Source organism: Talpa europaea, assembly GCF_964194135.1.
Source record: "Talpa europaea genome assembly, chromosome: 12".
NCBI lineage: Eukaryota > Metazoa > Chordata > Mammalia > Eulipotyphla > Talpidae > Talpa > Talpa europaea.
Genome location: NC_140079.1, coordinates 66,458,934 through 66,472,681, shown reverse-complemented (window position 1 = coordinate 66,472,681; position 13,748 = coordinate 66,458,934). Strand labels below are relative to the sequence as shown.

The following is a 13,748-nucleotide window of genomic DNA, read 5'->3' as shown; positions in this document are numbered from 1 at the left end:
GACGCCGGCGAGGAGCACCGTGGCAGGTCCAGCCGCAGCTCGGGAGGCTCAGAGCTAAGTAGCCTCTTATCCAGAACCCGCCCGGCCCAGCCCGCCCGCCAAGGGGCCCTCGAGGCCCCGCCCCCTTGCGTCATCGACCCGCGCTCGGCCCTCCAATCGCTTGCGCCTTCCGCCCGCCGTGTTGGAGTCTAGCGTGTGAGGTGAGATAGGCCGAGGGGTGGGGCTGCGTGACGCAGAGAGCCGAGCCAATCCGGACTAGCCCCGCCCCTCCGCGGCGCAGGTGTCCCGCCCACCCCGGAACCGGCCGTCGCCGCGGTGCTGGTGGCGCCCTCCCGACCAGCGCGGGTGTCCGGGTCTAGGTGCGCACCCGGTCTGTGTCCTGCCGCCTCAGAGCCTGGCTTCTTTGCAGGCAGGTCTCAGGACTCGGGCACCAGATCTCCTTACTTTGCGGGGCAGGTTTGAGTCTAGGAGTTAAAGTTTGACCCGTTATCATTCGTTTTCCACTCCTTTTTGGATGTGCAGATCCAGATACTGTGCCACTTTGCAACCCAACTTCTGGTCCCTGACCCCGACTACGCTAAAAAATAATCTGAGGAAAAGAACTAAGTCGGAGAGTATGGTTTTGTTATGGGGCAACCCCGATATAAAACGGGTTGCCTGGCTGTGGGTCCTCACCAGCGCGCTTAAAAGGGACTTATTAATACTCCACTACAGGCACACACAAAAGGTTAATAAAAGGTTTATTTACAAGGGAAAGGGAATTAAGGAAATGTACAACTCAGGGAGAAAATAGGGAAATAAAGTCTTTAATGCACTACCTGATCCGCCGACCTGGAAACCCAAAGGCACTCTCAGAGCTGGCCTAAGGCTGCGAGCTGGCGGAGAGCCAAAATGGGGGATCCCCTCCAAAGCCCACGTGTCTGGCTTTATACCAAGCCTGACTGCTAAACCCCACCCTCAAGTCCCAGCAACCTTCCCTTTGGTGGTGATGGGATTTGGAGTTCCCAGTGTCTTTTGGTTTTGGTCTGGAGTGGGGGTGGAGTCCACAAAGTCTGTATGGAATTTGCTTTAGGACATCCTTTCCCCCCTAACAGTTTGAGTGCTACAACCTTCTACTTTGGTGATTCTCAAACTCTTAAGACTGATTTTGTTTTTCTAAGCCATGCCAGATGTGTGCTTTTGGAAAGGACAATAAAGATGAGTTGCTAGAAAAAAATGAAATAAAAAGCAAATGGCATACAAGAAACAAACACCATTTTCTTTTTTTTATCATATTCAACACTCATAAGAGTTTTCTGCCAAACTACTATGGAAGTCTCTAATGCTTCTGCCGGATTTCTTTACTCACCTGTCCAGGTCCAAGGCTGCACACGGTGAATCAAGTTGTACTGAACATACTTTAACATAGCTGTGGCCCCTTTCAAGGTTGTAATCATTTATGAACATCAACGAACCTTGAATGATAAGAGACTGCCTTCATTTATATTGGGTTTTGAATATCCTAGAGGTTTTGTTTACTTTTATATCAGCTAGTTTAGTGATCATTTATCTTATACCAATACGATTAGATTTAAAGAATAATCTGAACATCAGTTTCATAAATAATCAAAAAGTGTTTATTATTATTTGACTGGAACTCAGTCCCCTATTATTCCACTTTTAACCATTTTAAAGTGACCACAATTTAGCAATATTTTCTGAAATTCCTAAAGTTAATCCCTTTCTTTAGAGGCTAGATCCAGAGAATCCTTTTAAAATGTCTGAAAGTTCAGGGCCTCCCTGGTGGCCCAAGGGGTTAAGCGCCACACTATGAAGCAATCCGCAGCCTCTGCAGCACAAGTTCGATCCCCAACCAGTCAGGTAGCACCCCACATGGCGCAGCAGACCTCTCCTGACTTGCCCACTGCTCACCTTAGCAGTGTTTTTCAGTGGATCTGCCTGTTCTGCTCTCCACTCTGTCTCTGGTGAATCTTCTCACCCCCCCCAACCACACCTCTGTATGCATAAATAAATACATCTTTAAAAAAGTCTAAAAGTTCAGAAGTGATGTGTAAAAGGAATAAGTAAGAGAGGGGACACGGAGTTGTGTGGTTTGATCTTATGAAAACTTATTACGAAGAAAGAAGAAGACTGAAGTATTTGGTGTCACCTCACTCTTTGGTGAAAGTCAGCATAGGATTGGCTGGGAGTTAAGTGAAAGAGGAAACCTTCAGAATAAAGAGCAGCCGTCTATCTGGCCTTCCACCATGATGTCTCAGCCAAGTGAGGAAATCTTCATTTCAGCTTCTTTCTTTCAATTAAAGTTGCTGCTTTCAAGCTTCTGTGACTTTCAAAGATGGGTTGAACTATTAGAGGAGCCAGAGAGATCAGGAGATTAGAGCTCTGTTGATGACAACAGTGGTCAATTTTGTATTTTAAAAAATATTTTGTATTTTAAATACAATTTTGTATTTAAAAAAAACATGTAGGATACAGCTCTGTAACAGTCATACATACATTGATTAATAGGCAAGTAAGACTTTTATCATCCCAAGTTAGTCCTATCAAGTTTGTGTTGTTCATGAGCTATTTTCCTGGATACTAGAAGAACGTTTCTCTCTGATAAACCTTGGCTCCTTAATCAAGATACTAAAATCATCAGCTCTACAATTGACTGTTTGCTACCTCATATATTTACCTCTACTTTAAACCCTGAAACCAATCTCTGCTTTCTTTTATGGTGCCTGGAACAGCCCTAAGGTGGACATAGCTGAATAAAAGTATCTGTAGCTACCCACCCTCCACCCCCGCCATAACAGAGCTGCATTCTGGGTCCATGTAAACCAATCCAGAACTAACTTATTTCTGCTTTGCAAACCAGGACACAAAAGCAGTTGCTAATGGGCCTGTGTAGCTTTTCTTGTAGGTACCCTTCTTTCATCTTCTCTCAACTCATTAAACAGGCAATCTGACCCAAAACAAGTTGAGAATGGGAAATTACTCTCACTAGATAGTAAGAGGTCATATGTCACTTCTGCTGAAGAAGTTATTGTTCTAGGGCCTCCCTGGTGGTGCAAGGGGTTAAGCACCATACTATGAAGCAATCCGCAGCCTCTGCAGCATGAGTTCAATGCCTAGCTGGCCAGGGAGCAACCTACATAGCAAAGCAGACTGCTCCCCTCAGCAGTGTATTTCAGTCACTCTGCCTGTTCTGTTCCCCACTCTGTCTCTGGTGAATCCTCTCACCCCCCCACCCCCGCCCAGCATCTTTGGCCTATAACCCAGCTCTTGTATGCATAAATAAATAAATCTTTTAAAAAAAAGTTATTGTTCTATAAGAAATAAGACCTGAGGATAAGTATGCACACTTCTTTTTCAAATTTAAAGTTATAAATGGAGATAAATTGTATGCAAGTCCTCATCATACAACAAAATACAATCATCCAAATTGTCAGTTAAAATATAAGAACAGTCTTTCTTCAGTCAAAAATTATGTATTCATATACATGCATAACATATCTATGTCATATCACATATGGACACATGTAGTCACCTGTACCTACCTTTAAATCTTGGCAATAGGTGTTGACAATAGAATTATAGCTGTTTAAACATCTCTGCTGTTCTTTTATTCCTGCTTTGTCCCCAGACCCACTTCTAACACAAATACTCGAATCTCTGGCCTTTTGTCCCAGAATCAAACTAAGCAAGTGGAGTTTGGGGGATTCATCCATGAATCCTCTGGTTATTCATTGAGAGTGTATGTCAATTCCCTTATCTCTCATGGCCATCGTTTAAAAAAAAAAAAAAAAACTATGGGGCCTCCCCTGGTGGCGCAGCGGTTGAGCACTGGGCTTCGAAGCTGCCCACAGCCTCTGCAGCGCCAGTTCGATCCCTGGCCGCCGGCAAGGGTCCTACATGGCGCGACAGACCTCTCCTGTCTCACCCACTGCTCCCCTCAACAGGGTATTTCGTCAGTCTTTCTGTTCTGTTCCCGCTCTGTTTCTGGATTCACCAGAATCTGGATTCACCCTCCCGCGCATCTGTCCGGTACCCCAGTTCTTGTATCATGAGTAAAATCTTTAAAAAATAAATAAAAAAATAAAGTGTTTTAAAAAAAAGGTTATGGTTTAAAAATTAAATAAAAAAAAACTATGTTCATGTTATTCAGAATATTAAAAGTATGAATTTATTCTCCAGAGGCCAGGTAAGAAATATATTGTCATCGTGGTTTTATCCTAAACTTTATTATGAAGTTTGAATGTTCTTATTCATAGTCTGCTTGCTTATAGTTTTTTTGTTTTTGCTTTTGATTTTTGTATGGATGTGCAGTGTTAAGCAAACCATATTTGGATTTAGAAGGGATTTCTGTATATCAAGACAACTTTGCAATAACAGCAATAAAGGGTCCCAATGAATTTGGGGCTACATCATGCAGAATTGGACTAACGTGAATACAAAATCCCAAGCTTCAGTATGTTTGGATATACCAGAGTCCACGATGCTTTTCTTCCAATAAACACTCAATGAAGATGTAAAAGATGTGTGCAAATAATCCTCTGTTGGATGTCCTGAGTACATAAGGTCCACACCACATACCTTCTGCCCTGTCCCCAAGCCCCATCTCTTTCTCCAAAAAGGATGTAAAGGTGTAAGGAGTAAGAGCAACAATGCTCAGAACTGGTGCTACTTCCACAGAAAGAAAGAGCCATCAGTAGCATATTTCTTTAATCATTGTTATTTACAATTATCATCTGACAGACTTACAGAGAATAAATAAAGAAAAGAAAATATACAATTGGTACTCGTTTCTTTTTCTAATACAGAGAACTGTTATGTATTCTATTTTGGAATGCTATGATAGGTTTAAGCAGAAATTAAATCAGTTTGCTATTTACCCCTTGACAAGACACATCACCCTCCAAGGCCTACAGAGCAAGGCCCCACTGTTTCCCCTTCATAGGAAGAGTGTGCACATTGCTTCTGAAACTCAATCCTCACAAAAAGCTACCAAACAATAGGGTAGAACAATAGGATATTGTGACTAGTAAAGGACATAAATTCATAGGCTAGAATACAAACTCTTGATGTGTTTAGAGGAATCCTCCAAACTCAATAATCTCCAAGCCTCTTTCAAAGAATACAATTTTTCACTCAAAGGGAGTGAATGTGCTTTTCCTCAAGTCTCTTTGCATATTTTTCCTTTATATGCAATTGTGAGTGTGTGGCTAGGCAGGCTATCCTTCTTCTTCAAAGGCCTGTAAAGTTGTTGACAGTTGTCTGCAGGAGAAACGTAAATGTCCAAATGGTCCAGGTTCAAATGGACTGGATTTGTGGTCAGAATCTGATTCCATTCTTCCTGGTATTGCTGTCTATATACCTCAAAGAATCAGGTATTTCCATAGTTGATGTCACAATCAGAAAACACATAAACAGAGGAAGTACTTCACTGCATAAACATTTTGGTACTTTTTTTCTCTTTTCTCATTTGAAAATACAGCCTCTACATTATAAGCAAAGCTATTCTCCCTAAATCCACCCCAGGAATTGCCTTGCCACCCCTGAATGACAAGCTTCCTCTTTCTAGCTCTTATTCACTCAAACAACATACAGCAAATGTTTATTGCATTTTTACTCTGTGAGAGGAGCTGCAAGAGACCTGGGGTTTATAGGGAGAACACAGTTCTGACATGTGACCTGTAAAAAGGCCAGCTTAAAAATGCCACCCCAAATCTCAAAGCTGTAATTCACAAAAATGGAGTTTCATCTCCCCCCACCCCATTTGCTGCTGTGTTTGCATTAAATTTGGTCCAATCTGGTTGTTACTCTATTTAAGGATAGGCACTTACAAATTAAACTTCTCTACTACTCTACAACCTTTACTCACCAAAACTGCAAGAAGCATCTAGAACGTCTTTCTCTGCCCAACCTTCTAGCCAACAAGCTATGACAGTTCTTATTGTCTGTCTTTTGTGTTGCTTACTCCTTTTTGGTTATTCTTGGATTCTTCTAGATTCTACAAAACCAAATTAGTCAGAAAATGCAAATACAACCTGCCCAGGATATTGCTTATTAATAAAGGAACATATTAATGTGTTGTTTTCTTTAGAATCTGGCAAAGTAGTATTCAGAGAGTGTCTTTTTGTTTGTATCCAAGCAAGACCAGATTACAAATCAGGCTCAGAGAATTCAGAAACAAAATGAGTAACCATTAAAACTTGTGAAATCTAAGTAAGATCTTTGGTTTCGTTAATCTTATTGCAGTGATGTTCATTTTCTGGTTTTGAAAATGGGCTATGATTACTCTAGCAGTGAGGGAAGTCTGGGGATGCTGTAAAGTTATTCTGTATTAATGTTGCAACTTCTTGAGAATCTAAAATTATTTCAAAATAACAAGTTAGAAAAAGGATACAGCAACTGAAGAATGACCCCCTTGTGTCTATCACCAAGCAATGAAGATAATTGTAGCAGACAACTCCAAATGCCAGAAATCCAATCACCAGTTACCCATTCTCTTTCTATCAATTCAGCATTCCAAGATATTTGCCAAGTGGAAAACACATTTATCTGTTTCTATAAAAATGTTCTGTTTCCATACAAAAGGATTTCCCAATAAAGATCTGGATGTGCAATTTCCAGCAACACTTAGAGACTAGCACAGTCATATGTCAGAGGTCTCACTGAAAACATGGCAAGTTCCAGGTCTACAATTTAGGGACAAAGATTTACTAGCCATGTATTGGGAGTATTTTAAACCTTAACTAATTTTCTTCTCCTTTTTGTAGTTTTGGGAAAAACAGATGCTGTTCTGTTTTAGGATGTTTCCTTGGAGTATCTTCATCTCTTTCCCTTTTTCAGACACGACCTCCCCGCCCCCTTCTCAGTTTGGCTTTACTCAAAACACATGGCTTCCCTCCACATCATGGCTTTCTTGTGGGAAGCGTGGATGAGACCAGAAGGACACATGGCTTCAACATGGCTTGTACTTCTTTGTGCAGACACCAAATGAGATTTAGTCTTGTCTAGCTTAAGCCTGTTGTTTCACTGTTCCCCTGTAACCTTTCTGGGCTTAGCAATGAAGGGCGTTATTTGAAATGAATTTTGTTAACAGAACCAAGAAAAGGGAACATAGAGATGTGTGAACTACCATAAATTCTTCATCTTTTGGTTTTCATTTCCAAAGCAGCACTCAGAAAACCAAGTCTAGTTCAGGCAAATGTGCTTTCTTCCCACCACAAATGCCTCTTACTTTAGTGTTCAGAAGTCACGATATTCAAATTGCCTCCTTCTCCTACTGCCTCAGAAACAAAAAGTTCATTCCCTGCTGGCTGCTGATGTGTTTTTATACTCATGACACTTTCCCTTTCTAAAAACTTTGAAAAGTCCCCTTCCCTTTCATACCCTGCACCTGAACTTTCATTTTTAATTAGTATTTTCATCCTCTCTATTATCCAGAATGTCTTTTCTCTTTATCTATGTATCTTTTATCTTCAACACACTTTCCCCACCGTTTCTCAGATCTTTCTTCAGAAATTTTGTGATCACCTTTTGGAAAGGACCCTCAGCAGCTCTTCCTGTGGACCTCACCAGCCTTGACCCTGTCGGTGTCCTTCCTGTGCACACTGTCCATTCACAATCATCCTCTTTTTATGTAGCCTCCTTTCCAGACCCCCCACCTCTCGTTCAATCACCTGCACATTCATTTCTTCTTCTCTCACTCTATTCCATACAATGCTCTTTGTTACAAAGTCTTATGCACTTGCAAGTGACCTTTCACAGCAGTAAAACCACATGCCCCCTCAGGGCCTCTTTTCACCCCAGGTCTTTCCTGGGGAGCAGGAAGTATCTGGGGAGCAGCCCATCCATACTCAGACCTGGCTATCAGTGCCAAGCAGACTGAAATAAATTTAGATCTAACCACCTAGAAACACAATCTGGACATAAAATTTTTCACATATATAGTGAAAAAATAACTTACTACAAAAGTAACAAGAGCCCATGGTTTCTAATTCTTTTCCTATCTCCATTTCTAAATAAGTGCTACGTTCGTTCTTCCAATTTAGTCTTTAGCAACTTTTAAATTCTGCATACTAAACCTTTGCCAGGTACACTGCTGGGTCTATTCAATTTTTGATGTTAAACTACGCATCTGACTAGGCTAGCAGCTAAGCTGTGTCTGTAATGCATACATCTCAGTGCCAGAAGACCCAGAAAAGGGTCACTGTATGAGATAATACATACTTGACAGCCGCCTAAAACAGATTACTTCCATGATGCAAGGCCTGGAAAAATCCAGACCACTCACATCATTTTAAATATGATTTTATATATATATGGGATCATGAAATGCAGTGCATTGAGGCAGAATTGTAAAAAGAAATAAGGCAAAGGGAGGGGAAATGGATTTTATTTTCTCTTGTCCTATTAATCATGGATGTAGCCCAACAAGAGGTATATAGAGGAAGGAGAATAGGCCGCGGGGACCAGTTTCATTGTAGTGAAGCGTGATGATTAAGGTTATGTGTTCACTCGACTGGGACATTCAATTCCCAGAATAAACATGATTTCTGGGTGTGTCTGTGAAGGTATTTCCAGATGAGATTAAGATTTGAAAGTGGTGGACTGAGTCAAGCAGATTGCCCCCACATTGTGGATGATATCACCAAATATGTTGAGGGTCTCAATGGAAGAAAAAGAGGAGAAGGGAATTAGGTCTCTCTGTATAACTGCTTGAACAGGAGTCCAGTCTTCTTAGACCTGACTTGGAACTTATATCACGCACCCTCCTGTTTTCAGAACTAGACCCCCACAGCTTTCCTGGGTCTCCAGCTTGCAGACAGCAGATTATGGGACTTCTAGGCCTCCACAATCATGTGAGTCATTCCTTATATACTTATATTAAATCATATATGTCTATGGATTATGGCTATATCTAGGAATACACTTACACACACATACACACACACACACTATTGGTTCTGTTTCTCTGGAAAACTCTGAATAATACATGAAGCTGGCACTGATGTAGAAAGCAGAGTGTAGTGGGTAAGCTGTTGCTAGTAGTTCTCTTGTTAGTAAAATTGTCTTGGTTTAGGGTCCCAAGGTATAAGAGAACACGTCTGGTCCAGCACATATCGAATAAGATAACGTATGTGTAAACACTTGGTAAATGTTAAAGCACTGTACAAGTAGCAGGCCTTCCTATTACACTAGTATAGCTATCTGCCTGCATGATCTCATTTTGCTGACTACAATTTTTAGAGCAGATGATCAGGTAACTGAATCCCCATTAATCACAGATCCATTTATTCAAAGAACAGGGAACATGTAAGAACTGGAAGAGGCTTCAAGGCTAGCTAATCAGTTTCCACAATTAACAGATAAGGAAACAAAAGTCCAGAGAGGCTAAGTCATTTCTACAAGATGGCACATTTGGCTTGAGGCAGAAACAGGATTGAAGATCCCAGATCAATGCTTTCTTGACTCCCAAACCAAAGATTTCTCCAAAGTCAGTCCTGGGAGAGGGAGAGTAACAGGACGGCTATGGGAGAGGGCCTTGGCTAGGGAAGAAGATGACCTACAAAATGAAACCTGGGGCTTGGGATCTGTGCTTCAGCCATGTGGAGATGCTGAAGGATGATGGGGGTAATGCTCAAGCTCCTGAGAGACTGTGTGGAGGTGGACTAGGTGAAGGCAACAGAAGCTCAACACAACGCTCTTTTTTATCAGTTTAGGAAACTTAATCTGTAATTTTTTTTTTCTTTCTGTTTCTCCTTAGAAAGAGAATCTGAGGATTTGCAGAGTGTAAAGCTCAGAATCCACTCTGTGGGAACTCTTCCCCACAGTTTCCATGAATTCTGAAAGCAGAGCTTCATCTTTCTCTTCTCTTGGTCACATATCTCTGGGACAAGGGTGTGTCCTTCTCTATTATGCTTGCCTGCACCTCTCTGGAACCACAGACCAGGGTTAGAAGAACATTCAATATCCTGTGTAGCCATACAGCTTGTGTTTGACAGCCCATGTCCTTTTTGCTTAGTTCTTCAGTCTATATCTGACTCTCTGAAGAGGCCACTGAAAGGGACTTTCTGCCTCTGGAGGTAGCCCATTTTCTTTGTATGTTCTGCCTGTAGCTATGCTTTCCTTAATAAGGTGTGGAAATCAGTCTCCCCTTCACTTCCCTTCACTGGTCAACCCTTGAGGAACACCAGAACAGCTCTATTCCTTATTGTATATGGCCTTCAGATAGTCATGCCTGAGAAATTCAACCCCCAGCCCACAGGTCCCATAGGCAATTCAGATCAAGATATCGAAACCCTACACTTTACTGTTTCAACCATCAGGTTCTTATAAAACACACATCCAAAAATGTTACTATTGCTAGGTTTTCACTAAAATACACACCCAAACAGGGTAACAAGGAGCTCCCTCTGCAGAAATCACAAATAACACGTTTGCCTGTCCTCCCTGATCACTTTCCCTATGCCCATTCTCTATTCAAGAATCCTTCTGTGCCTGAGCTACTTTTATTTGTGAATGGCAATTCCCCTTCATATGGCCTTAAAGTAGACATTCTTTCCTATCCCCATTTTTCGTGTTCGCCATGCAGATGAACCCTACCCCTGACCCCAGCCCATGAATGAACTAACACCCATTAGAGGAAACTGGGATTTTTCAAACACAAATCATCTCCATTGACAAGAGAAGGAAATATAGAGTGTACCACGTGCCCAAAGGTCAAATTAGAAAGCTAAGCCACATGTGATTCATACTACTGTTTATCACTTTCTCTGCACTTACCAAGTGTTTTACCTAAACATAATCTTGTTTCCTAGGATATTAGTATTCTTCAAGTTTTTCCCTTCTGAAATATTTTTTAAAAGGTGACATGGAAAAATATGGTAGAATGTGCACATTCTAAACACAAGCACAACCTTTATAAATTATCTCAATTTGCTAGCCTTCGTTATCCAACACTTCGGTATATCACATAAAATTTCTTTACTAGATTTCATCTGCCCTAGGTTTTTTTTTTTTCTTTTTTAGTTATTTAATGTAAAAAACAAGAGTATATATTGGCTGGGGGTAGAGAGTGGAGGGGTGGAGGGAGAGGAGGGACAGAGAGAGAGAAAGCGACAAGCCTCTGCCTCTCAGGTCCATGAATGTCCGGCTGGAGTGGCTTCGGTGTGGGTGAGTGGTAGGTGCTGTGAGAGGCCTGGGCCACCAGAATGTCGCAGGCATCAACGGCATCACTCGTCCCCTTGTTGAAGGAGCAGAAGGTGGATTTCCTGGAACGAGGGACGATGCTTGGTGTCTCTTCTCCAGCAACTGAGCATCAGCTTATACACAGAGTCAGGGCAAATGGCAGGCTGGGGGAGGTAAGTCTTTGGAAACAAAAATGAACAAAAAAAGGGAAATATTAAGAAGAGTGGAGGAAAAGGAAGAGTATCTTCTTTGTACTTTGATTTCCCCTTCCCTACTTGCTTGAACTTGGTAAGTGTAATAGGTGTGCAGTCTATTCTTCCTACTCACAAGAATTCTAAATCATATCTATCCCTTTTCCAGTGTCTAGTCTAGTTCTCTGGAGCAGGATTTTCTGATTCCCACCATCATGCAAAAGATGAAATTGAAGCGAAAAGAAATCTCACACTGGAGAGCAGGTGGTTAGAATACCAGATTCACCATTTATGGCACCGCATGTGGAGGTTCATCTTGAATGAATCACTGTGGCAGGGTCAGAAAATTTATCAGTAGCCTCAGCTCTTTGACTGGAAGGGCATTAGCCAGCTGCAGAAACTTGAATGCAGGGTGCACCCGTTAGCCCCTAGCCATCATGTGCTCTGTGTCCCCTTCCCCATGTTGGAGTCAAGTGAATTTTTGCTTCATTCACCAACATCTGTACATTTACCTTCCCTGCAGCCCTGCCCTGAATTCAAACCTGAGCTGCATTCCACTCTAGCGCCCAATCACCCAATAACTGATCTCTTCCAGGAACAAGGTGCCACTCGAGTGACTCCCAGATCATCTGCTTGTCTGTTCTGTCATCACCTTAGCTATGTATTTAAACATCTGGATGTATTTACACTTCAATGTCCCAAGTTCCCTGAACCTGAGTCCAGCGTCTGCGACTGATCAATCCTTCACCACTTTCTCCTGCCCTGCCTTCTCCCAACACCAGCCTCTATCATGTATCTTAGGATATGTGCTTTCCCTAAGCAGCCTGCTTCTTCCCTCCACCAAACAACCCTTAGTTACCAAGTAAAAGTGCAAATGACTTTGACTTCTATTAGACTATCAGGAAGAGATCTAACAGGTCTTAACTCAGTATGTTAAAATGACTACAGCTGAAAGTACTAAGCATTTAAAAGGAAATTTTTTTTTATAAATAAAGACACAGGATAACAGGCATTCTCATGCTATGGTAAAACTTCAAGCTGTTAAGACTTTTCTGGGGTGTTTGCTAGATAAATTTAGAAAAAACATTATCTGTTTTGAGTCAACAGAATTCAATAAATTTGAAATAATAAATAACTTTAGTTATTAGGGTTTCCCTTTTTAGAATCATATAAACTTGGCAAGTAATTAAAGTTGTAATTCATAAAAATCCTTATTATATTTGTAGAATTTTATTACCTATGATAATTTTAAACAAAATAAAATTTAAATTTCATTTAATTTTTAGTTATTTTATTCTATTTAAACCATCGACTCTCAAAAAATTGCTGAGAACTCCTCATGTTTTGTAAAGATAAATTGAATGAAAAATGCTAAACACATGTTCTGATTATTGGAATTACTACTAGAGACTTTCAAAGCATTTTCATTTGAATACGATTTAAGATTTGTTAAGCTATGAAGCCCTAAGTATAAAATTCTTTCTTGAATTCACTGCTGAAAAGTCTTCTTTACATTTTGTTGCTATACTCAGTAATTTGGTACGACTAACTGCATCATTCAAAAATCAGCCATGGTGCGGCAGACCTCTCCTGCCACGCCCGCTGCTCCCCTCAGCAGTGTATTTCAGTCAGCCTGCCTGTTCTGTTCCCTGCTCTGTCTCTGGTGAATCCTTTCACCTTCCAGCACATCTGGCCTGTACCCTGGTTCTTGTATACATGAATAAGTTTTTAAAAAAAATAAAAAAAAAAACACCAAAAATCAGCCAAATGACACAAGTGTAATCTGGTGGGTCTAGAATCTACCTAGCAGCTGAGAGCACTGAGCATTTATATTCAAACTTGAAAATCTGAATACTAAATTTTAACTAATTAAATTTTGTAAAGTTTGAAGTTAAATGAATATGTAATGAGTTCCCTTAAATTCATGTGTGTAAATTTAATTTTAATTTTTTTAAATCTTCAACTTATGCTAGTAAGTGGTAAGTTCACACCACATATAAAGGTAATATTTGGTTTTGACCTTGGTTTCAGTCAAATATTTGACTTGGTAGTTAGTTACAATATATTTGGCTCACCACTAGTATTTAGTGAAGGTAAGAATGGTGGCATCATTTCACCTGAGTATTTAAAAACAAGTAAGAAAAATAAAATTCTGGAGAGTATTAGTTAGAACTTACATTAAATGATAAAAAACTGGGCCTCTCTGGTGGCCTAAGGATTAAGTCTCAGTGCGATCATCTCTATGGCCTGGTTCCCCAGTCAGGGAGTTGACCCACATGGCTCAACAGACCTCTCCTATCTTACCTGCTGCTTCTCTCAGCTGTGTATTTCAGTAAATCCACCTGTTCTGCTCCCCACTTTGTCTCTGGTGAATCC

At 40.9% G+C, this 13,748-nt stretch overlaps 1 protein-coding gene across 1 annotated transcript in view; it reads right to left on the bottom strand.

Moving 5' to 3' along the window:
- Positions 1-11,225: 11,225 nt before the first annotated feature.
- Positions 11,226-13,748, bottom strand: part of DDR2 (discoidin domain receptor tyrosine kinase 2) — a gene marked incomplete at its 3' end in the record, with an annotated part of 51,254 nt that continues 48,731 nt past the window's right edge. Inside the window, exon 16 of the mRNA XM_084250862.1 lies at positions 11,226-11,360. Coding sequence (XP_084106988.1) covers positions 11,226-11,360 — 135 coding nt within the window. The remainder of the gene's footprint in view (positions 11,361-13,748) is intronic.